Source organism: Mus pahari, chromosome 8 (assembly GCF_900095145.1).
Source record: "Mus pahari chromosome 8, PAHARI_EIJ_v1.1, whole genome shotgun sequence".
In the NCBI taxonomy this organism is placed as follows: Eukaryota; Metazoa; Chordata; class Mammalia; order Rodentia; family Muridae; genus Mus; species Mus pahari.
In genome coordinates, this window is record NC_034597.1 from 93552993 (window position 1) to 93577230 (window position 24238).

The window sequence follows — 24238 nt, forward strand, 5'->3', positions numbered from 1 at the left end:
TTTTACTCATCCAGTAAACTTCCATATTGATATCAGATTCCTCACATATTTTGTTTACATGAGGAATATCCTTTCTTTGTTAACATCTTTCAAGAAACCTTGGGGCCCTGCAGGTGGCTCCGCTTGCCATGCCCAGGGCTGGGAGCCCCTAACCCATGCTGTGTGGCAGCTGCCTGTGATCCCAGCACTTGGGAGGAAGAGATGAGGGGTCCCTGGAGCAAGCTTCGCAGCTCCACCAGCCAACTGAGGGCTTAGGTCATTTCCTTTCACCCCATGGCTTTATGTAGTATGTGTCGTTTAGATTTTAAAATACTTTACTTATAAAGGTTGTAAATGTTTGGTAACTTAGATATACTAGATTATTTTTGGTCAGTGACAGTATATTGGTTTATATAAATATATATATTCATGGATTTTGTACAGAATTTCTAGATTTTAGTAAAATTCCGTGAAATTATATTTCTACCAAGTTCTGTTTTGCAAATACTTCATATAATACTAAAAAAAAAAAAAAAAAGATTCTTTTTTTATTTTTCGTATGCAAGAGCCTGGTTTGATGCACATAGATTTGTTTGTAATGACTACCCTCTAGTGGTTATTCTTCAGATTGCAACTGGGTTTATATTTCATGCTTACACTGGCTTTAATAGAGAGCTTATTATAAGTTAAGCATTTCAGGCTCTATTTCTGCAAACAACATCACAGAAAATATAATATTTTTAATAAAAATCTTTATTAGGTTCAATTCTTCTGTACTTACAACATTTATCTTTTTGCTTAACTCGTAATGTTCAAAAAGGTTTACAATTAAATTTAGTGACATAATTACATTTTCATGTTCAGAAAATAAAAGGAAAGAAATGTGAGCATCTCTAAATAATGTTTGGTAAGAATATTAGACGTAATCTCACTTAGGTAGTATCATAAAGTGCCTCTTAAACAAAAAAGATTAAGAGAATAGAATAGGAGTTGCTCGTCAGTTAATTTAATTCTAGATTGGATCCAGTGGATAACTGACCTGCTTGGAAATGACTTGGAATGCTAGTGCTTTCAAATGTGGTAGATCATTTTGAGAAACTTTTCCTTCAAGGTTTAGCCTTTTGCATTATGTGTGTCAGGGTCTTTGTATCGGAATGAGACATTGCAGTTTATTGCCCAGATCATTCATAATTTAGACTATAGAAAAACTGAAAGAAAAATCAGTGTTTTTGTAATTTAAACAACAGTAGCAAAAAAGGGAACCAGAAGACTATTTTGAAATGTGAATTGTGACTTGTAGGGTATGTCTGCTTGACACAGCTGAAGTTATTTGAGAGGAAGGAACCTAAATTAATAAAATCCCTGCATGAGATCAGCCTGTAGGTCATTTTCTTGATTAATGATCAATAGAGGAGAGCCTAGCGCATTGTGGGTGGGGCCACCCTAGTATGGTGGTCTTGGGTTCTATAGGAAAGCTGGATGAGAGAGCCATGTGGAGCAAGCCAGTAAGCAGCATCCTTCCATGGCCTGTGCAACAGTTTCTGCCCTGTTTGAGTTCTTGTCCTGACTTTCTTTCCTGATGACCAGTGGTGTCACTGATCTGCAAACAGCACGCTGTGGCGGTCTCTAAGGCAGCCCATGTGTAGAGTTAAAATAAACCACTGTTTGATTCAAGCAGAAAAGCATTGCTGTTACCATGTTTCTGTTTATTTGTGTAGAAATTATGACCTTAAAAACATATTTCTGTTACTTTTAGTGGCATTCATATTCAACTGGCTTGGCTTCTGCTTATCCTTCTGTATCACCAACACCATCGCTGGAAGATACGGTGCTATCTGTGGATTCGGCCTTTCACTGATCAAATGGATCCTTATTGTCAGGGTGAGCATCTTGATCATTTTTATGTACAATGTCTGTTTTTCACCTTGTTGCTTTATACACACACATTCCACTGAGTAAAGATTTACACTTCTGATTCTGTAACTGTGACAGCTTAGTAAAACTATATATATCATGGCTGTGAAATATTGTTAGAGAGAAACTTTGAAATAAGAAGATGCTTCCAGATTTTGTTATCTGTGTCCTCACTTAAAGTTATTTAGATGTTCTCAACATTTTCTTCATTTCTTAAGTTGATTAAAAGCTGCCTAAGGGAATCATTTCTGAGGATGGAAGGAGAAGAGAAGAGAGTGCCTCACTCGATTACCTATAGTATTCAGAAATAATAGACAGCATTTATGCTTTGAACAAATCATGTTTTCTATTATTGTGATGCAGTACAAGGGAGCCTTAAATAAAACAGAAGGTTTCTGTTTAGTAAGTTATTGTGAATTTAAAGTTCTCCAAGGTAGTTTAAATGTCCATTTGATCTTAAGGTTGGCCAAAGAGATAATCAAGGTCACCGAGAGTAATACAGCGGTTGCCCAGTTTGTTTGAAAATTACATCCAAATCTGAATGAGAACCCTGACATTTAGAAATACAAGAAGAGATGAGTCTTGGAAGAATCCTGTCTCAAATAATAACTAAATAGTTTCTCCCTCTTTAAAGCTTTGAAGGCTCAAAAGTAAAGGCCTGTGAGACAGTTGTCAGTACTCACTCCTGCTGGGTATGTGGTACACACTCACAGCCCAGCCTGTGAGGTCAAGCCAGTACAATTCTGATGCCAGATGGGTACATTGTAAGACCCTATATTAGAGGGGGAGGGGAGGGTTATTGAAAAATCCACATCCCTTGTCCCTTTCTAAGCCTTTCCTAATTTTCTGTTCCTGAAAATAACTTCTGTACTTTGTATCATTTACAAGATGGTGTTTAGGGGAAAACAGAATAACCTTTTCTTGCTCCTGTCTCAGCAGTTTTTCTTGTCAGGCAAATTCATCTAGCTTGTTTCTTTCTTTTGTGTCTTGAAGGTTTACTTTGGGCTTTTTTTCAAAAATGTTTCTACCTGGCTTTTTTTTTTAACCTTTTTTGTGTATGTGCATGTGTACATGTGCTTGCACTTTTCTGTCTTTCTGTCTGTGATTTGGAAGACATTTAGAGAGAGTCTGTTCTTCCCTTTCACCAAATGGATTTTCAGGTTCAAACTCAGGTCATTAGACTTGGTGACAAGTTGTGTCAAGTTTTCTGAGAAGCTATCTGTCTACCACTCTAAAGCCAGCAGACCTTGGGAGAATGGAGCCTGAAAATGAGGGTGACTAAAGTCTTAACGCAGTAGCCAGCACTGCTCAGTGCATCAGACAGTTGATACTTTGAGGCTTAGGAAATCCAATCACAAAGACAAGCTATGTGTTTATCCCTAAAGGCACAGGAATACCAACAGCTGGAGCAGACTCACTCCTGTTCACTACACCTGGAGGAGCTCGAAAGCATATTGTAAGAACAGTTCTGTGTGTTTGAAGACACTGAGCTCACAAGTCTATTCACAGAATTTTAAATGGTGTTATACAATTACTAAATTAGAATATGTATACTATACAAACAGTATTTACTTCAACATTGCTTTCTGATTGAAAGCTAAATCTTGCTAAAGTTTTCAGTAGACTTACAAGTCTAAAATGTATACTGTTAAATGCTTCAGAAGTTTTGATAGTACATTTGTTTTATTAATTTATTAAAAGTAGCCATTGTCGAATGGATGTATCTGGAGGATATCATCCTTAGTGAGGTAACCCAATCACAAAAGAAGTCACTAGATATGCACTCACTGATAAGTGGATATTAGTCCTGAAACTTAGAATACCCAAGATACATTTTGCAAAACACAAGAAAACCAAGAAGGAAGACCATCGTGTGGATACTTCATTCCTCCTTAGAATAAGGAACAAAATACCCATGAAAGGATATAGATACAGAGACAAAATTTAGAGCTAAGATGAAAGGATGGACTATCCAGAGACTACCCCACCCAGGGATCCATCCCATCATCAGCCACCAAACCCAGACTCTATTGCACATGCCAGCAAGATTCTGCTGAAGGGACCCTGATATAGCTGCCTCTTGTGAGGCTATGCCAGTGCCTGGCAAACACAGAAGTGGATGCTCACAGTCAGCTATTGGATGGAACACAGGGCCCCAGTGGAGGAGCTAGAGAAAGTACCCAAGGAGCTGAAGGGGTCTGCAACCCTATAGGAGGAACAACAATATGAACTAACCCCTGAGCTCATGTCTCTAGCTGCATATGTAGCATAAGATGGCCTAATCAGCCATCATTGGGAAGAGAGGCCCCTTGGTTTTGCAAACTTTATATGACCCAGCACAGGGGAACGCCAGGGCCAAGAAGTGGGAGTGGGTGAGTAGGGGAGCAGGGGCGGGGGGAGGAGGGTATAGGGAACTTTCAGGATAGCATTTGAAATGTAAATAAAGAAAGTATCTAATAAAAAGTAGCTATTGTACAAATATTAATGCTCTGAATGATATTAATATTAGTTTTGAATTTGTTTTGTAGCTTTGCAGGATTTTGATTCTTTTAACAGATCCTATACTGGTACATACCAGATTATAGGTTTTGACTCTTATTCTATTGGGGTCTATTATAAAATGATTGAAGGTTAAATCATTGTGAGAACTCTGATAGTTTTTGTTTTAAATTTATTTCAATTGATGTCCTGCCAGTTTCTACCCTGAGCTTAAATCAGCTAGATGTTGTATACACACAAAGACAATGCTACAATCCTGCCCCTGCAGATTTTCTTGCTAGAGAAACTGAAAAGAGTTGGAATTAGGACTTAGCTGTATTGCCAACAGAACTGTTACTATTACTCAAATGGAATTTCTCATTGAAGTCATAAAACATGGTAAACTATCCAAAACTAATATTTAAATGTTCCTAAGTTGATCCTTTAGTAGAGTCATTGCTGATACACGAGAAGGAAGTCAAGTCATTCGGTGTAGCCTATACTTTGAAGGTATTAGAACCTCACTCTCTGGAGTTTCTGGTCGCTGCTTATTGGGTAACATTTGTAGAGCATTGAAAATACATTGTTTTGGTTCTTTCCCTTTTTATTTCCTACAGCTTCTAAAACTTATGAAACTTCTTTTGAATAAAAAGTAACTTTTCAGTTATCACTTTTTTTCTCATTGTGTATCTTTTATGTGTGGGAGTCTGCAGCAGTGACAGTTTTAGTACAGTACAAGGGGCTGGGATATTCTAAATCTTGTGAGTTTCTAAAACTCTTAGCTTAGAATATAGATCATAGCTCTTCATTAATTTAAAATTATTCCATAGAAAGTACTTCACAGGTTTTAAAAACGTGTTTTGATAATCTTCATTTATATGCTTCCCAAGTTGCAACACCGTGTATAATTTGTATTTTTACTATTGCCAAAGCTGTAGATTTTTAAGCTCTAATGGAAATTACTAACAAATAGTTGGAAATAGTTTTAACTAATTTCAGATTTAAGCGTCATTCTACATTTCCCACAATTTTTAGGTAAATTAGATTCAATTTGGAAATCAGTAGAAAGAAATCAGTTAAAACAATCTTTGTTTTTTGTTTTTAACTTTTAGAATATGTTATCTGAAAAACTTAAGAATAATTATTTTGAGACAGTTTAAGATGATATGTAAATTGGGAAGAATTTTCCAACAGGTTAAGAACACTGGATTGACAAACTTTCAGGTTCCGTGAGTGCAGTGTCTGTCCTAGAGAGGCACTGTGTTCTCTGCTGTGGGGCCTTGTCTCCACATGCCTGCTGAACTCCCACCTCACACAGAATAAAAGAGCGACTAACATGGCCAGCAATAACAACTGTTAAAATGCCACTTCAAGGTTCATTTAGCTATTCTCAGCTCACTGTTGGGAGCTGAATGCCAGGCATCTAGTTTGAAAATAAAGTCTCCAATGAGTCGGGGGGGAGGGGTCTTTATGTGCCTAGCATTTTTGGCAGTGTGTAACAGTAGGGGGTGTAACAGAAGGTCAAAAACTTCATTTTAGAGGTCACCAGAACATCCCCATCTGATAAGATTAAACTAATGTGGCTTTTGTGTTAATATCCAAAGCAGCAGGTTGCTCAACCCATTTGGTTTTGTAGCTGTGGCTTTGGGAGAGTGTAAGAAACTGATGTGGACTTTTCAATCAGAAACAATGTTTGATTCCAATATATAACAGGCATTTATCTTCTTGCAAGCAGTTTGGTGTATGAAGTTTTTACAGAAGTTTGCAATTCCATGAGAGTTTCTTCTCAGATATCTATGTTTACCTCTAAGTCTTGTTCCTGTGCTTTCCATTTGTGCTGGTTGGTTGGTTTGTTTTTGTTTTTTTGAGACAGGGTTTCTCTGTGTAGCCCAGGCTCTCCTGGAATTCACTCTGTAGACCAGGCTGGCCTCGAACTCAGAAATCTGCCTGCCTCTGCCTTGGAGTGCTGGGATTGTGCTGTTTTTATATGCTACTTTTAAGCATTAAAGATTATTTAAAGAGATAATTTATTCTGAAACCTATGATAATCTGAATCTTCAAATTTAATTATACAAATATGATTAATGTATTTATGTTTACTCCATAGTTTTCTGACTATTTTACTGGCTATTTCAATGGACAATATTGGCTTTGGTGGATATTTCTTGTACTTGGTAAGTTTATTCCTAATATAGTTCAGTTTAAATAATTTTGTTACTCGGTTTAACTGGTACTTCTAAAATCATAAAGTGCGAGTAAGTTGTGTTACTATTGGTGCAGAAGTAAGGTTTGCTCCCACTTTGCTTCTTATCCACATAGGGAACAGAAATGGTTGGATAACTAAGTGCTACAGAAGGTAGTTAAAATAGTTATCTTCATTAGTTATCTTAGGAAACACACATGCATAATTTTAATGATAATGTAGCATGTAGGAGGGTTTCAGCACTCAATGCTATCTCTTGTTTTTGGATCACAGAAACATTCTTTGTGCGTTTGAAATGTGCCTTTTATTAATCATTAACCTGCCAGTGCCGGCAGGGAAGGCTTCTGTCCAGTGTCACAGTGCTGCTGTTTAGGTGGCTCTTTTGTAAGGCATATTTTTTTATTATGTTGGTGAAATTTATGAGTTTTCAATAGTATGTGGTATGAAGTTAGTTTTAGCTTTATAATATTATATTCTTGGCCTGTATTTCAAATGTCCTGTCTGTTGACTCATTTTAATTCTTTTAGATTTCAGTAGGTGGCAGTCTTCTCTATAGGTTTTAGTCGTGTGGTTGGACTTTGAGGATTTTTTTTGGAATATATATTATTGGTGGCCAGTTAAGGTCACTAAATTTTTAATGTAATATTATGATAAAATCATCTTAGAGTAGTAACTAGGTTGGGGAGTCATAATTATATAAGGGTTAAGATGGATTTATATATTGTTAATTATATCCTTTTTATTGAGTCTCTTACATAAAAATTGAAGAAAAAAAACCTGTATGAATTCTGTGACGCATTTAAACACACTGTGCGTGCATTTGCTTTTATGCCCATTGTAAGGGCTGAGTGCAGGAGGAGGAAGGTAGCCATGGGGCAGAGTGCCAGCCATCATCCTGGTTTATTCACAGGGGTATACTGACTTCATCAGCACCAAAAATGTTGCTGCCACATACTTAAAACAATGCTGAATAACCGGAGGATGCTAAGACTCACGGACTTTAGAAATGAATTGACTTAATTTAGAAAATACCTAGGTAGAACAAAGTGGGTCTGAGAACCAGCCACCATAGACAAAAGAAGGGATCTCACAAACAGTCTGCTATTTTCAGTAGTGCTTTTGTATTTGAAAAACAAAAAGTGTTTATGTTTTTGCCTTGTGTCTGGTAGGGATTGAGGGTAGACTTCAGAGAGACAGGATCACAGATGGAGTGGGACGAGACTTAACTGACATCTAGTCCTTTATTTAGTTATCGTGTGTGCGCGCGCGTGTGTGTGTGTGTGTGTGTGTGTGTGCGTGTGTGTGGTGTGTGTGTGTATGCGCATGTGTGCATATGTGTGTGTATGCATGTGTGTGTATGCATGTGTGTGTGTGGTGTGTATGCATGTGTGTGTGTATGCATGTGTGTGTGTGGTGTGTATGCATGTGTGTGTGTATGCATGTGTGTGTGTATGCATGTGTGTGTGTGTGTGCGTGTGTGTGTTGTGTGTGTGTATGCGCGTGTGCATATGTGTGTGTATGCATGTGTGTGTATGCATGTGTATGTGGTGTGTATGCATGTGTGTGTATGCATGTGTGTGTATGCATGTGTGTGCGTGTGTGTGTGCGTGTGTGTGTGTGTTGTGTGTGTATGTGCGTGTGTGCATATGTGTGTGTATGCATGTGTGTGTGTGTGTGTGTGTGTGTGTGGTGTGTGTGCGTTCATCTTGCCTGGACTGTTACACGCTCTTCTGTATGCTCAGACTATTTTCTGATAGTGGGCTAAAGACTAGTTCCTATCCACACACTCATCATTTCTAGTGAAAGAAGCCACACACATGTGTGCCTCTGCTTTTCTGTTCTCCCCGCTACTTCTGGTTATGAACTTCCTGGAGTTAATAAGTGCTTCCCAGAAAACTACATGCTTAAATATTCCAAAGGCTTGCACTAAGAGTGTTAATGCTTCTGAACTTTCCTAGTATTTTTCATCTGAAGCATTAAAGTATTTCATAGGCATTGCTTTTTAAATTATTAAAGATATATGTGATGTAAATGGGTATTATTTAAAAATAGTGTTTTGCTTAGAAAGTTCCGTCAGCCATGTAATCACAAAGAAATCACTAGAGAGACTGCTTCCCAAAGACCATCCTGACTCATCTTAGTTTTTGATAGTAGTCTTTGATTAGTTAAAAATTAAAAACTTAAAACTTTTTAATAGTAGATTTCTTTTAATAGTAGATTCCACAAGTGGTAGGCACTTTATATTGCCAGACTTTCTTACTTTATTTTTATCTGTACTGTTAACGTGTGTGTGTGCTCATTGTCTGATTACTTTAAAAACCAACACCTTCATTTGCTCACTGTTGCAGTCATTGGAAAGTGTGATAAAGGTAAGAGTGGTAGGAGGGCCTGTGTAGTGCGCGGCCTTGCTGTGCAGCTCTCGCGGCCTCTGTTCTTCTCCGCTTTGGATTGTCATAGCTTACATTTGCTTTAATTTTGTTATAGTTAGGATTAAGAAATTGAAAGAATGTCAAAAAATCATATTTTATCATGATAGGGTTATCATTGTAGTTTAAGATTACTGTAGAATAAATGGAATCTGCAGAAGGGATCGTATTTATTCTTGCCTATTCTGTCATGTTCCCTTACAATAAGAATTTATCTGTCATTTCACTCTTCTCAGGCCTGCTTCTTTTCTTCAGAGGATTTGTTAATTACCTAAAAGTCAGAAACATGTCTGAAAGTATGGCAGCTGCGCATAGAACAAGATACTTCTTCTTGCTATAGAGGTAAGAAATGTTAATGTGGCTTTGTTTATTCACATTACATATTAGTATATTTATTATGGTTGTACTATATTAGTAGCTTATTGAAATTTGATAAGCTGCCGACCTTTACAGACAATTTAGATAAAACATTTTAAGTGGAATTTCATGAAGTTAAATTTTAAAATGCAAAATTATAGACAAAAGCTACATGTATTTTTTATGATTTTTAAAATTTTTTTTATCTTTTATTTTGTTATTAATCATTCCATTCATTTACATCCCACTTCCTGGTTACCCCTCCATTTTTTGTGCTGTTGGGATTGAGCCCAGAACTTTGCATGTGGAACAAGCCAGTGCTTTAACCTCCACTCTTGGTCTTTAAGACAGGCTTGTGCTGTGTAGCCCTCAATTGCTTCAAACGGGACGCTCCTAAGCACTGAGACTACAGGCATGCACCGTTATCCTCAGAGAAACTTAAATACTATTTTTCAACTTTTTAATGATCTGCCACAGGCACATTTGAAATAATTGGTAGCACAAAACTTAGACTTTATTTTTCCCCCTACTCCTCTCTGTTAAGTCTCATGAAGGCGTTTTTTTTATTAGATATTAACTTTATTTATATTTCAAATGTTAACCCCTTTCCTTTTGAAAACTCCCATCCCTGCTTGTGGACGTTGTACATCGTGGTGCGGAGCCTAGTGCGCACCACGATGTACAACGTCCACAAGCAGAGTTCATATTGCTGTTCCTCCTATGGGGCTGCAAACCCCTTCAGCTCCTTGGGTCCTTTCTCTAGCTCCTTCATTGGGGACTGTCTTAGTCAGGGTTTGTATTCCTGCACAAACATTACGACCAAGAAGCAAGTTGGGGAGGAAAGGGTTTATTCAGCTTACACTTCCATACTGCTGTTCATCACCAAGGAAGTCAGAACTGGAACTCAAGCAGGTCAGGAAGCAGGAGCTGATTGATGCAGAGATCATGGAGGGATGTTCTTTACTGGCTTGCTCAGCCTGCTCTCTTATAGAATCCAAGACTACCAGCCCAGAGATGGCACCACCCACAAGGGGACCTTGCCACTTGATCACTAATTGAGAAAATGCCTTACAGCTGGATCTCGTGGAGGCATTTCCCCAACTGAAACCCCTTTCTCTGTGATAACTCCAGCTGTGTCAAGTTGACACAAAACCAGCCAGTACAGGGACCCTGTGCTCAGTCCAATGCATGGCTGTGATCATCCACTTCTGTATTCATCAGGCCCTGGTGGAGCCTGTCCAGAGACAGCTATAACAGGCTTCTGTCAGTAAGCACTTGTTGGCATCCATGAAAGTGTCTGGGTTTGGTGATTGTATATGGGATGGATTCCCAGGTGAATGGCTGAGAAGCACCTAAAGAAATGTTCAACATCCTTAGTCATCAGGGAAATGCAAATCAAAACAACCCTGACATTCCATCTCACACCAGTCAGAATGGCTAAGATCAAAAACTCAGTGACAACAGCAGATGCTAGGGAGGATGTGGAGAAAGAGGAACACTCCTCCATTGTTAGTGATATTGCAAGCTGGTACAACCACTCTGGAAATAGTTTGGCGGTTCCTCAGAAAACTGGGCATAATACAACCTGAGGTTCTACTAATACCACTCCTGGGCATATACCCAGAAGATATCCAACATGTAATAAGGACACATGTTCCACTATGTTCATCGCAGCCTTATTTATAATAGCCAAGAACTGGAAAGAACCCAGATGTCCCTCAACAGAGGAATGGATACAGAAAATGTGGTACATTTACACACAATGCAGTAACTACTCAGCTATTAAAATCAATGAATTTATATGAAATTCTTAGGCAAATGGATGAAAATTGAAGACTTTACAAGGCATAATTTTTATAACAAAATACTTTCATAGGAAGGATGGATATTCTGAAAAAGTAATGCAGAGTCCATGCAGACATCCACAGATTTGTGATTGAGAAACACTTTGTCTCATAGTAAGAGAAGAAGGAAATGAGTGGAGAGAACTCTAGTTACCTGGGGAGTTTGTGGAAGTTTTGTGTAGTCGTATTTATTAAACAGCTAAGGAGTCTCTTCACATAAACGCACTGTTTCTTTACTGAGCCCTTTGTATTTATGGGTTCTGTGTCTATGTGCTTAACCAGCCATGGATTTTTAAATATTTGACAAAGAATTTTGTCCATATTGAATAGGTACATTTTTCTCTTGCCACTATTCAAAAACAATTCTGTGTAGCAATCATTCATGTAGCTTTTAAGTTGTATTAAGTATTGTATGTAACTAGAGGTGATGCACTCTAGCAGAAGATATATGCCTGCTATATGCACATAACATACCATGTTATCATGTGCATCTGAGGAGTTTGATATTGGAGAGAAATCCTGAAACCAATCCACTGTAGCTATTGAGAGATTATACTCCTTCCTGTATGTAACATGTGTGGTTTATGATTTGACTGCTTACACTTTTAGCTTATGTGACTTAGTATAAGAGTCGCACCCATAGGCAAAGGGCTATAGGCAAGCAAAGAATGCTGAGAGTGGGAGAAATGGTTTTCCCAAGGATGAGCCACCTAATTGGTTATCCAGTACCAGGTGGTCAGCCTTGAAATTGTATACAGGGAACTAACACTAAGTGGACTGTGCAGGTTGTATTTATATATTTACACACGCACATATAATGCGAGCAGTTAAAGAAAAAGACTTGATTCCAAGAGGGACTTAGGTGAGAAAGGAAAAAAGAAGGGGGAAATTATATAATTATATTTTAATTAAAATTTTAAAAGAAAAAAGGCTATACCATTATTTCTGCTGAAGAACATGCATGTAAATATAATGTCTATATAAAATATATTTCTGGATTATATGAAAATATTAGTTTAAACTGTATTCCTTAGTATTCATTACTCTCAAAAGATACTAAATTTTCTTTTTAATTGTTAGAATGTTTTTGTGAACAGTGGCACCAAGGATTTTTTATTTTACTAACAGTAAAAAAAGGCAAAAAATACTGGTAAGTGTACACTGTTCCCTGAGAAGTGTGATTATTTTGTAAATTGTTTATGAGTCAGATATAATGTAAATATCATAGACTACATAGAAGTTTTGTCTTAGAAAAATGTAAAAAGCACATTATCTTCATCCAAATACTGTCCTATAGTTAGTAAAATGGGTCTTTATTGTATTATAATTACAAGTATAACTTAGTACTTTAGGCAACTTCTTTTTTTGTCTCCAGGTGGCATCAACCCATCATTCCTTTCTTACACCAATGTGAAACGTCCACATCATCTGTAAACCTACAACTTTGCTAAGATAGAAGACTACTGAGAGCAGAAGGAAATGTAGTGAAGGGTGGAGCTTTGGAATTAAATGACAGGGTGGTTTATGCTGAAAACCATTTCTGTTCATTCCTTAATTCTCTGTATTTCATTTATTTTGCACATTTGCATATGTGCTTGTCTTAAAGATATGCATATACTTGAAAGAAGCTGTAAAGTTGTAGCAGCAAAGTCCAGTCCTACTCAGTTAATCAGTGTTGATACAATTGGAAGAATTGGGTAATAAACAGTCTTCCAGCATGTGAATGCTTCTGACATGACCATTAGCGTAATAAAAATTACATTATTAATCTTGTCAAATGCTTTAGTTTCTGGCTCTTAGATTCATCTAGTAATTCCACACGTGAAATATTCTTTGTTATATATGATGTTTATTAAAACTTGCGGTGTGGTTATTAGAAAGAATTTGTCAGATTTTTGAATATGGTATTATTTAGGAAATCTGTAAATAACCATGCATATGTTGCTTTTACATTGTTTTCTTAAATTGTGTCTAGATATCTTTTTATTAATTTTAAATTAAATAAACTAAATACATAAAAATAAACTTTGTTAAAGATGGAGTGGTTTAGGATGAACTTTAAGAAAATGAGTATACCAAATGCCATTTAAAGAACAAGTTAGGGGTACACCAGTTTTAGGGGTGTTCAGATGAGAACCTTAGATTTTAAGATTATTCACCTTACAGTTCTTATAAGAAAAGATTGCTTTAGATATTATATTTATTCACATTTAAAACAATTTTAAAAATTAATTTACCAAATATGTCCTAATTTGCATTTGTCTTTTACAAAGCCAATAAAGGTATCTTTCAGTATTACTGTAATCATCTTTCTTTAAATGTTTAATTTGTTAAGCTTAGAAAATAAAATCTTGTTCTGTTAATAGTGCCTCCTTTAGTGATTCCAAGATTAATTTGTAAAAACATACAGCCTGAATTGAGATACTGAGAATACCTGATTTTATGTTGTTGAAATGTATCTATGGAATGAATATAGGGTGTGGAGTGTGTGTGTTGAGTGTATGTTACCATTACTCCAACTGGAATCTGCTTTTACATCAGAAGCTACAATGCTAGCCATCTTACAAATCATTTTCTGACTTTTGTGGTTTTCATTTTGTCTTAACTTATGAATGCTAATAGTAAAGATGATGGAAATTACACTACTGCTTACATATAAAAACCATTTAACATAGACGTAAAGAACATATAAAATTGATTGCAACACTGACTAAAAGTGCATCTAACTCTTCAGGGCTGCTTGTCTCATATTAAGGAAAATAAAATGTATTACTTTATAACCTCTTGTATTTCTTGTATTCTATGCCTTTCTCATTGTTTTGGGAGCCTCCTAACTTGTTTTCCCTAGTTCCAGTTCCTCTTCTCCTTCCTAAAGCCTTTCCGGTTATTTCCCTTGAAGTACAGCACCTGCGGGGCAAGCCAGCCTTGTGGGGCCGTGGTGAGCCTCATCCCTCACAGGGAGAGTGCAGTGGTAACAGAGCTCAGGGCTGGGGCTCAGTGTTCTCTTCATTCCTGTGGGAAATCCTTTTCTAAACTGTTCATTGATGTTGTGGATTAAGTGAAGTAACTTAAAATACGAAGAAGCTCAGCTACCAAACATCAATTTAACATTTCATCTTAGCTTTTAAAACATTTCCTATTTTATATGTATGTATACATGTATGTACATATGTATGGATCACTTGGATCCAACATAGAACTTCTTTTTTTATTTCTCTCAAATCTGTCACGTGCATATGTACATTACAGAATCCTTGGTAACTGTAATAGTTGAACGGTAGCCATATATCTCATCATCCAAGCAGGATCAATAGAAGTGTTAGTTAAAAAGCTTAGCCTGCCTTTTCAGTGTGTGGAACCCCACATGAGTCCTGTCATCTCCTGTGCTCGAACAGCTGTGGTATTTTGGAGAACCCCCCCCCGACCACCTTTGCGCGATGCCTTACAGACAGTCAAATGCACAGTGCCCAGGCCATCTGAGTGAGTAAGATGAAGGCTTGGATAGTAGTGTAAAAACACCCTAAGGGGTTTTTATGTTTGGATAAGCTTGTTATGGGTTGAATAATCCATTTTGATGTAGTTATGCAGTAGGCTATTTTACAGCAAAATATGTATTTTTATGTAGTGCATAAGGATGGAATCTAAAATTCGAAAGTTAAAATATATGAGTCCTATTATACTAAGTTTTAAAGTGAAAGTCTCTACTTCATAATAAAAGAAAACTACTAATCTTTAACCAATTACTTTAAGCCTGTCAGATGAATCTCAATTATGATAGGTCTTTGAAGTAGTTCATAAACTTCAGTTGTTAAGGTGATACTCACAAGTATTTTTTTCTGTTTCTCTTCCTCGCTCCCATTTCTTTTTCATCTAAGGCCTCGTGAAAGCTAGGCAAGCATTCCACCACTGGGCTACACCTCCAACCCTCTGTTTATTCTGAGACACAGCATCCCAGTAGTGGTAGCATCCAGCATCTCAAGCATCTGAGACAGGCTTGTCCCAGTACTCACCTGAAGCTCAGAGCAGCGCTTGAATGGCCAGCCTCCTGCCTCGGCTGCCCACACAGCTGAAGTCACACAGCTATCCCATGTTTGTTTTTTTTGTTTTTTTTTTTTTTTTTTTCAGTTAAATCTTTCATAATTGGAAAGTAGAGTTCAAAATGTCTGGAGAAAAAGTCAGATATTCTTAATACTTTTCCCCCAAATGGTACGTACTGTTTTAAATGGTGCCAGTGACTAGTAGATGCGCTCCTGACCCCTGAGTCTGCTCAGAACAGCCTTAATTGTGCTTCCTCTCACTCTCCAAAGCCTGGGGTCTGTAACTCTCTACCTGAGAAAAAGAACTGGGGGAGGGGCAGGAACCAAAAGAGGAGGTTAAGTTCTTTATTCAATTTCATTTCTTTTTTAATGATTACTTTTATTTTATATGCATTGGTGTTTTACCTGCAAGTACGTCTGTGTGAGGGTGTCAGAGTTACAGTTAGGAGCTGCCATGTAGGTGCTGGGAATGAAATGCAGGTAAGTGCAGTCAGTGTTCTTAACCACTGAGCCTTCTCTCCAGCCCCCACGGTGTTAAATTCTTAAGCAACCATTTATTTGAAATGGTTGAAAAAGAGGCATAGTTATATTTAAAGGAAGTTATATTTGATTATTGTTTATAATATCTAATAAACAGAATTTAGTTTTCAATTGTATCATTTGAATTGCTCATTAAGTAGCCATAAAATATTAACATTTTTAAGATACCTTTTTTGATAAAGTTCAGCTGTTAGATGACATTCTGCCATTTGTTATTTCAACAGTGCCCTTGCCTATATAAGGAAACAGAATGGTGTGTAGTTTGTTAATAAAATATGTGGACAGAAATGTCATTCTTTTGAAAACCAGTTAGTATATTGTCACCATCTTGATCTTTGTGACATGTTTGTATACCATATTCAAGATTTGAGACAGAAGCAACTCCAATATGGAACTAGGTTGGCATGTGCAGCGTTATTTAAACTTGCAGGATTTATTTTTTTAGGACATAGGTGTTTAATACATACAAGCATATCATTTCCTTGAAGATAATGTTTTTTATTTTTATGTTGCAACAGTGAAAGTGCAGACTGTTGATTTTTCAACTCATGTATCAACACCCTCCCCTCCTTTCACATCCTCACCTCTCTGGCTTCTTGTAAGCAGAGCCAGCCCTCTCCTTGAGCTCCATCAGTCCCATGCTTTACTGTCTTGATGCTTTCAGCTGATACATTTTTGTTCGCTTTTATTTTGAAGGGTCGTGCTGTCTGCGTCTTAAAAGCAAATCCACCTGATTTCAATGAAAACCACTTTTAAAACTCCAGTCTGGGTGCTGGCAAGATGTCTCTGAGGATAGTGGTACCTGAGGGCTTGAGTTTGAGCTCCTGAACCCCCATGGAGGAGAGAGAGAGAGAGCCACACTTTATAAGTTGTCTCCTAACTTCCACACACATGCAGAGGTATAGGCCGTCATCTACATGTGCTCTGCCCACCCAGAAAACAAAACCTAAAACCGAAGGAAACCATTCGAGAAACCATAAAGGAGACAGGCAGGGAATAGAGGCTGTTCTCTGTTTGCAGGGAGCTACTGGGTCTGGTGCTCTCCATTGCTCTGTCAGTCACACACACACAAATACACACACACACACACACACACTGCTGTTCTTTTGCAGAGAGCTACTGGGTCTGGTGTTCTCCATCACTTTCAGTCACACACACACACCTTTCTCCCCATTTTCCACCCAACTCCTCTCAGGTGTGTTCACCTTAATTAAATGATCACTTCTGGAACATGAAGAGGCAGAGTTTCTTCTCTTGGCTTTACCAAAGAGTAGTTAAGATCTATGAATCAGCTTAAGCTCAAATGAATTCTGGAGAGCAGCCACTTCATGTAGACTATGGCAAGGAGCAATGTGGATTCTGCAGAGTTGCGTGTACATTGTGCAAATGTATTTCTCACAAAATAGGTTGTCAGCCTTCTGAGTTCTGAGTGGTTCGGTTGGGCCATGTGATTTGGGCTGTGAAATTCTAATTGCTGTGCATTCATTGAGATCCAGAAAGTCTCCATTGCTGCCCAGCATTGCTAGTCAGTCATCCTGCCAGAATGGGTTTTGATGGAGTATGAAGTATTATGCCCTAGGTCCAGGGTTTTTTAATTGAAAATAATTTCTTTTTCATGCAGTGGATTCTGACCTGTTTCCTTCCCCTCCTCCTTTATCCAGCTCCTTTTCATCTTCCACCCACTCCATGCCTTTCACTCTCTTTAGAAAACAGGCTTTTGCCTTGATATGAATAAGATAAAATAAATGGTGGTGTGGGGAAAGCAGGAAAAACAACGTGTGTGTGTGTGTGTGTGTGTGTGTGTGTGTGTATGTGTGTATTGCATGCGTGCGTGCACTCACATATAAACACCGAAAAGAAAATCCAAAGCCATAATATATATGCAAAAAGCATGTAAAGTGAATAAAAATGCCCAAAGCAATTCAAGACAAAATGTCTACAAAAATACCACTGAGTTCATTTTGTGTTGGACTTCTCCTGGGCGTGAGGCTGCCCTTGAGTGTGGTTTGTCTACCCTGGTTGAGACTCCATTGGTGAAGTGGTTGACATTTGGAGACAGCTTCTGGGGCATGGCTAAGGGCTGTGCTCACTTCCCTGCTCAGCACTGGGACCCCGTGTGGCTTGGACATGTGCAGACCCTGTGTGTGCTGTCATGGGCTCTCTTGAGTTTGCATGTGCATCAGTCCTGCAGTGTTTAGAAGGCTGTGTTTCCCTGATATCTCCATCACTATTGGCTCTTACATTCTTTTTGCCTCCTGAGCCCTGAAAGAAGGGGTTTGATGAAGACTTTAAATAATAAAATAACATCAGTTCACTGAAAGCTATGAACATAAAAAAATAAGTTTTATTTCATCTTGAGTTATGTGTAATCTGTGGAGGCCAGAGGTGCTGGGTCCTCCAGTTCTGTGGTTAATAGGTGGTTGTGAGTTACCTTTTAAACACATGTTCTCTGGCAGAGCAGCAATGACTGAGCCATCTCTCCATCACCAAAACCTATGAACTTTTTTTTAAAAAATTGTGTTTAAAATATTTAAAAGATATTTTAAATTTACATTTTACACTTACAAAGTTTTATTGCTTTGACATATGAAGAGTCTTTGAAAAGACATTTCTCTAATCTTTAGAAACTCCAGGGATGAAACCTTGTTTGAATGATTTTTATAGGACCTTTCTCCAGGGCAGAGGTTACTAGTCAATGCCATGTGCCGTATGTAATCAGTTGGAGGTTTTTGCAAAGTTAACATCCCAGACCCAATATACGGAAGCCCCGGCCCAGTAAGTCTGCCCCAGTGACAGTGCGTTTCCTGAGCTGCCGTTGTGGACTGATGTGTTGCTGGGAGTCCTCGCTCTTTGCACACATGTGATAGAAAATTGGAGACATTAGCACACGTATGTAAGATTTCAAGGCATATAAAATTAGGTTATAGAAATAAAGCATTTTTTTTGAGGCCTTGCCTTATGATTTAGGTGTTGAGCACCTTTCTGGTATTGATACTTTACTACCTATGAGGTGACTGCAGAGCCAGATGACCAGAGTGTGGCAGTATTGGGACAGAATGTCAATTACTTTCTCCATCGTGATTTAAAAGAACATGAGTGTTTATCTCCCTCACACCAATGATTTTTCCGACTGAACACATAGGATTTCTTTCTACTGGCATCTTTCCTTCCCCATTCTTGTAGTTTACAGTGACGGGCAGCTTTGTGTTACCGAAAGGAGTTCAGACACCATGCTTAACCAAAGCCTCTGTTTTCTTGCCTGTTTATTGAGAAGCACAGTCAGGGACCTGAGGATTCCAGAGACCCAAGATAAACATCAAATGTCTGCTCTTCCTGAGCTGCCTGTGAGCTTAACAGATGGCTTCAAAAGCTGGAATAAGCCATTGTGTGACACCATCATATCTTTATGTCCCTTTGAGAATCACAGTGCCTGGGATCATATTAAACTAGTGTTTATTCTTCTTTGTTACAATCAGAATTAAAGCAAAAGTTGCTTCTGTGACATTTTCATTTTGCTGAAGTTACACATGAAGGCAACAAAGCATTCCAGCTTCAGCTGTTAGGAAGCTCACAGATCCTTCTGGAAGGGGGGCCCTCTGGCCAGCCTGTGGATTTCCTGTGGCTTCTGATGTAACTCTTTTATGTACAAATGAGACAGTGCCCTGAAGTCCTGGTTAGGGGAGTGAGTAGGACGTCAACAGGTTGTTTCTGATTCCAAGCTGGATTTCCTGTGCAGCTTCTGTTACTGAGGGTTAGCTTTGGATTTAAACGAATGTCTTTACTTCAAAAAGGAAACATTTAAATGAAAGGGTAAGTCCCTTAGTTTCCACTGTGATGATAATTCAGGTCCAGTAAACATGGTCACGTGTGCCTGCTTATGGTATTTGAAGAAATGATGTTTTTACTTGTGTATAAATATACCTTATACTCTATCCCCTGTTTTACCTTTAAAAATAGTTCAACATGTTCATATGCATCTGTACACACATGGGTATACATACACCCACTCATTAGAAAAGAAGTTTCTACACCATGTCTCTGGGTCCTCCTCTTTCCTCCTGTCTCGATACTTTCAGTCCAAATACTTCTGTCAGTCCAATTAAGATAGTGCTTTGATTATCAACTTTTATATCTTTAATCTAGTATTTTTTCTCAATGCTTATTACAGAGCTCAGAAAACTCGACAATTAGTGGAATCAATTCTGCTACCTGGGTCTCTGTGGATAGAAAGGTTTTTTTTCTGACCTTTAGCTCTTGAGTCTAAAAGAAGTTTCATTTGTAAACAGGAAAATGTGTTTATGTTAAGGTAGAAGATATATATATATATATATATATATATATATATATATATATATATATATATATATATATATATGTTAGAACAATTGAACTCAAAGTTTTCAGGTACCTTTTGCTTGAAACAGGGCTAAAATTAGGTCTTAAAGAGTAAATAGAAGTATGTGGGAGGCTTATTAATCATTAAATGTTTTTTCCTATGTTTTTATTTTTGTAAGGTATCATTTTTAGATTTGATATTGACTTACATGTGTGGGGGTATGTGTACATGTGTGTGAGAGTGCTGCAGAGGCCAGAGGAGGGGTTGGGTTCCCTGGAGCCGGAGTTACAGGTGCTTATGAGCCACCACCCACTGAGGGTCCTAGAGTCTGACGCCAGACCTCTGGAAGAACAGCAGGCCTCCTAAAGGCTCCCACTTCATTTGAGCTGTGGGTTTCAGTCATTATATTCATGCCTCCTCTCTCTGCTTGGGGTCGGGTCTCTGGTATAATCATAGCCTCTATGTTTCTTGAACATAGTGTCTTCTCTTTGTAAACGTGTTAATAATTTATTTTTGAAATTATATAATGATGTCACCCCCTCCCTTTTCCTTACTCCAGTACCCCCATGAACTTCTCTTGTTTCTCAAATCCATAACCTTTTTCTTTCGTTGTTGTTATACAACCTGCTGAATGTGTATCATGTTACCTGTATGTATGTGATCTCAGTGCTGAGCAGTTGGTATTGGAGAAGCAGCTGTGGGGCTCTTCCCTGGGGAGACAATTTTCCCCTCTCAGCATTGCCCAGTTGCCCACAGTCCTTTTCTAGGTTTGAGGTCCTTCCTTCCATGCCATCATGTCCCTTAGTGTTGTCCTCATTCAGGTCTTATTTGGGAAACCATGCCGACTGGATTTCGTGATTGTAGCCTGTCTGACATTTCTGGTAGACAGTGTCTTTCAAGGTCAAGTCAAGGGGCCATCGACATGCAGTTTAGAGCACCATGCTCTTGCTGAGGATCCTAATTCTGATTCTCAGCACCTACACGATGTTTCTCAGCCACCTGCGACTCCAGGTCCAGGGGCTCAAATGCCTTCTGACCAGGCTGCACAGGGTGTGTATCCATACCTGCAGGCAACACATTCATACATATAAATAAATATTTAGTAGAAATCAAGATGGTCCTCGTGCTCTTGGAAGTGACATCTCCTTACCACTGCAGTATCCCTGACTGCAGATGTCATCAGGGATGCAAGCATCCCTCCATCCTAAATACACTGATGCAAGCATCCCTCCATCCTAAATACACGAATGCAAGAAACTCCTTCACCCATCACCTAATGCCGCCTCTTTGCCTAGAATTAACTCCTGGGAACAATTACAGACCTTTACAGACTTTTTTTCCTCCACAAACTTTTTACTAGGATGATTGAGTCTGTGTTCTAGGCTGTCAGCTTGACTTCTGGTTTCACATCCACGTGAGAGGATCCCAGTTACAATGGCTTCCTTTTTTCTTTGTATTCTAGTTCTCAAGCCCTTCTCGCTACTTCTTTCTACACAGTTAACTTCTGCCGAAAACTAGGGGCATCCTTCTCACCTCTTGTCTCTAGACAAAGGCAGACTTGTAGTTTCAAAGTCTTTTGAGTACAGCACTGTTCCAAGATCTTATGTTTGCTGCATTTGAGTATTCTATTTCATGATGTTAAAATTCTAGTTGGTAAGAAGCTGGAACTAGCTTGTTAGAAAGAAGGAGCTCAAGACTGATGGAAAAAAGACCAAATTATGATTCAATTTGATTATAATTCAATTATAATCAAATTTATGATTTGATTATAGATTCAAATGAGTTACGTTTGCCTTAAGTTCAAAATGGGTTCCAAGATGTATCACTCATTCTTTGTCTAAATCTAAAACTGTTTAGATCCATTCTGCAATAGATTTCTTGAGAGAAGCAGAATCAAGGTGTGTGTGCGCGCGTGTGTGTGCGTGTGTGTGTACATTTACCTACCTAGAGATTTACTATGGGAATATGCTCATGTGAGTATGGAGGCCCAGAAGGGCTTGTCTTCTGGATGCACCATCACAGGTACATCATGAACTCAGTGATCTGGGCATCTGTGGTACTCAGCTTTAACTGTAAGATTGACACAGCCTAGAGACATCTCAGAGGAAAGCCTCAATCGAGGAATTGCCTAGATCAGATGGGACTGTGGGCTTGTCTGTGGGGAAACTATGTCGATGATTAATTGTCTAGCCCATCGGGTGGCACCATCCCTCAGTCCATGGTCCTGGCCTATAGAGGAAAGCTGTGTAAACCAAAGCCAGAGAACGGTTTCTGCTCTGAGTTCCTGCTTATGTTCTTGCCCTGATTTCCCTCCGTGATGGACTATGACCTGGAAACAAAAGCTGTATTTGTTATTTTTCTATGCCTGTGATAAAATACCTCAACCAAGGCAATGTATAAAAGAGAGAATCTATTTGAGATAATGGTTCTGAAGGTTAAATACCACGATGGTGAAGCAGAGGCAGCTGGAAGCAGGCATGGTGGCTCGTGCAGCTACCGGGATCTCGAATCTTGTGCTTCATGTGGGAAGCTAACAAAACAAACTGGGGATGGCATGAGTGTTGGAGACCTCAAATCCCACTCTAAGGGACACTTTCTCCAGCAAGGATATAGGTGATAATTCTACCCAAACAGTACCGTTAACTGGAACAATATATTCAAATTTCAGATCCTGTTGGGGACATTTTCGTCAAAGCACCATATAAGCTGAATCCCTTTGTCCTCTAGTCAGCAACAGAATGGAAACTGGAGCAGCAAGCCTTAGCTCAAGTAATCCACCCTGCTGCTCTCTTCCTGAGCTCTTCCACCCTGAACTCCAGTGACGTCTGTAGTCCAAGTTTGGGCACTGTGGACTATGTACTGACTTTTAGAATTCTTTCAATATGCTGGAAGGTAAAATCTCCATGGCCAAGTAAGTGCCTAGCAATAGCGTGGGAACTCTTGGTAAGGATTTTAAAGATGCTGCTACAGTGGTGCTCTTCCCCTAGCCATCACTGTACGTACGTCACAGTAGAGTTGCTCACACTTCCTGGTCGTTCAGATTCCTGGTACCAGGCTTACGTCAGCTGATTTATTAGTGTGTAAGTTGTGGCTTTGCCTGTTTGACTCTCTTTAGTCTCCATCTGTAAGTCTTCAGATGGCAAAGTTCCTAACTACTTCTAAAAAAGGGCTACCGACCCTGACCACCAGTAAAATACTTCCAAATAAATAGGTGGCATTTTTAGGTCCCTGCTAGGTGAAATGGACACTCCTTTTTGTAGTAATCCAGCTCTCAAATACAAGATTTTTGTTTTGTTTTGTTTTTTTGACACAGGGTTTCTCTGTATAGCCCTGGCTGACCTGGAACTCACTTTGTAGACCAGGCTGGCCCTGAACTCAGAAATCTGCCTGTCTCTGCCTCCCAAGTGCTGGGATTAAAGGCATGCACCACCACACCTGGCTAAGATTTGGTTTTTATTTTCAGAAGTAAAGCCAAGTTTGATTCCTTTAAACCAAGGACAGTCCTGAGTGAGGGCCCTGCTATTGGTCGGGAGGACTTTCCCTTGCATTCCTCATGCTCCACCTCCAGCCTCCACTTAAACCTGCCTCCAAAGCCTTGTCCTCTTGCTCCATTGCGGGATTAATGACCTTGAGACTCCCTGGATGTCCTACCAGGGTGCTGCTTTACTCTCCTTAATGTAAGTTTGACATAACATGTTTCCCCACTGAAAAGTCCATCTCACAATGATCACTTATGTTCTGAGAGGCGTGAGGGCAGAAGACATGGTGAAGTCCTTCAGACATAGATTCCTCCTGTCTGTCACAGTTACAGATTTTGAAATGATTGTTCACTCTAGCCAGAGTTGATGGAAGGGAGATGTATAGGAAAAAAAGTCTTAAAATTATTTTTACCTAACAGCAGTTACAACCCCCCCCCCCACATACACACACATAGGCCTACTATAGGCCTCTCAGTCCTGAAACCTACCATGTAGACCTGGCTGGCCTTGAACTCACAGAGATCTTGTGGGGAGCCGCCCTCACATTCGCCATTACAAGATAGCGCTGATGTCCTGTGCTCTAACAAACAAACAAGGCAGCTGCGCATGTGCTGGGTAGATTTCCACTCCCTTGTGCCCTGCCTT

At 38.9% G+C, this 24238-nt stretch overlaps 1 protein-coding gene across 1 annotated transcript in view; it reads left to right on the top strand.

Annotated features, from left to right (window-relative positions):
* Ndfip2 (Nedd4 family interacting protein 2) overlaps positions 1–13981 on the top strand; it is a 53296-nt gene extending 39315 nt beyond the window's left edge. Inside the window, exons 5-8 of the mRNA XM_021203253.2 lie at positions 1736–1860; positions 6479–6545; positions 9237–9342; positions 12577–13981. Of these exons, the coding sequence (XP_021058912.1) occupies positions 1736–1860; positions 6479–6545; positions 9237–9340 (296 nt within the window). The 3' untranslated portion in view covers positions 9341–9342; positions 12577–13981. The remainder of the gene's footprint in view (positions 1–1735; positions 1861–6478; positions 6546–9236; positions 9343–12576) is intronic.
* The last annotated feature ends 10257 nt before the right edge of the window (positions 13982–24238 follow it).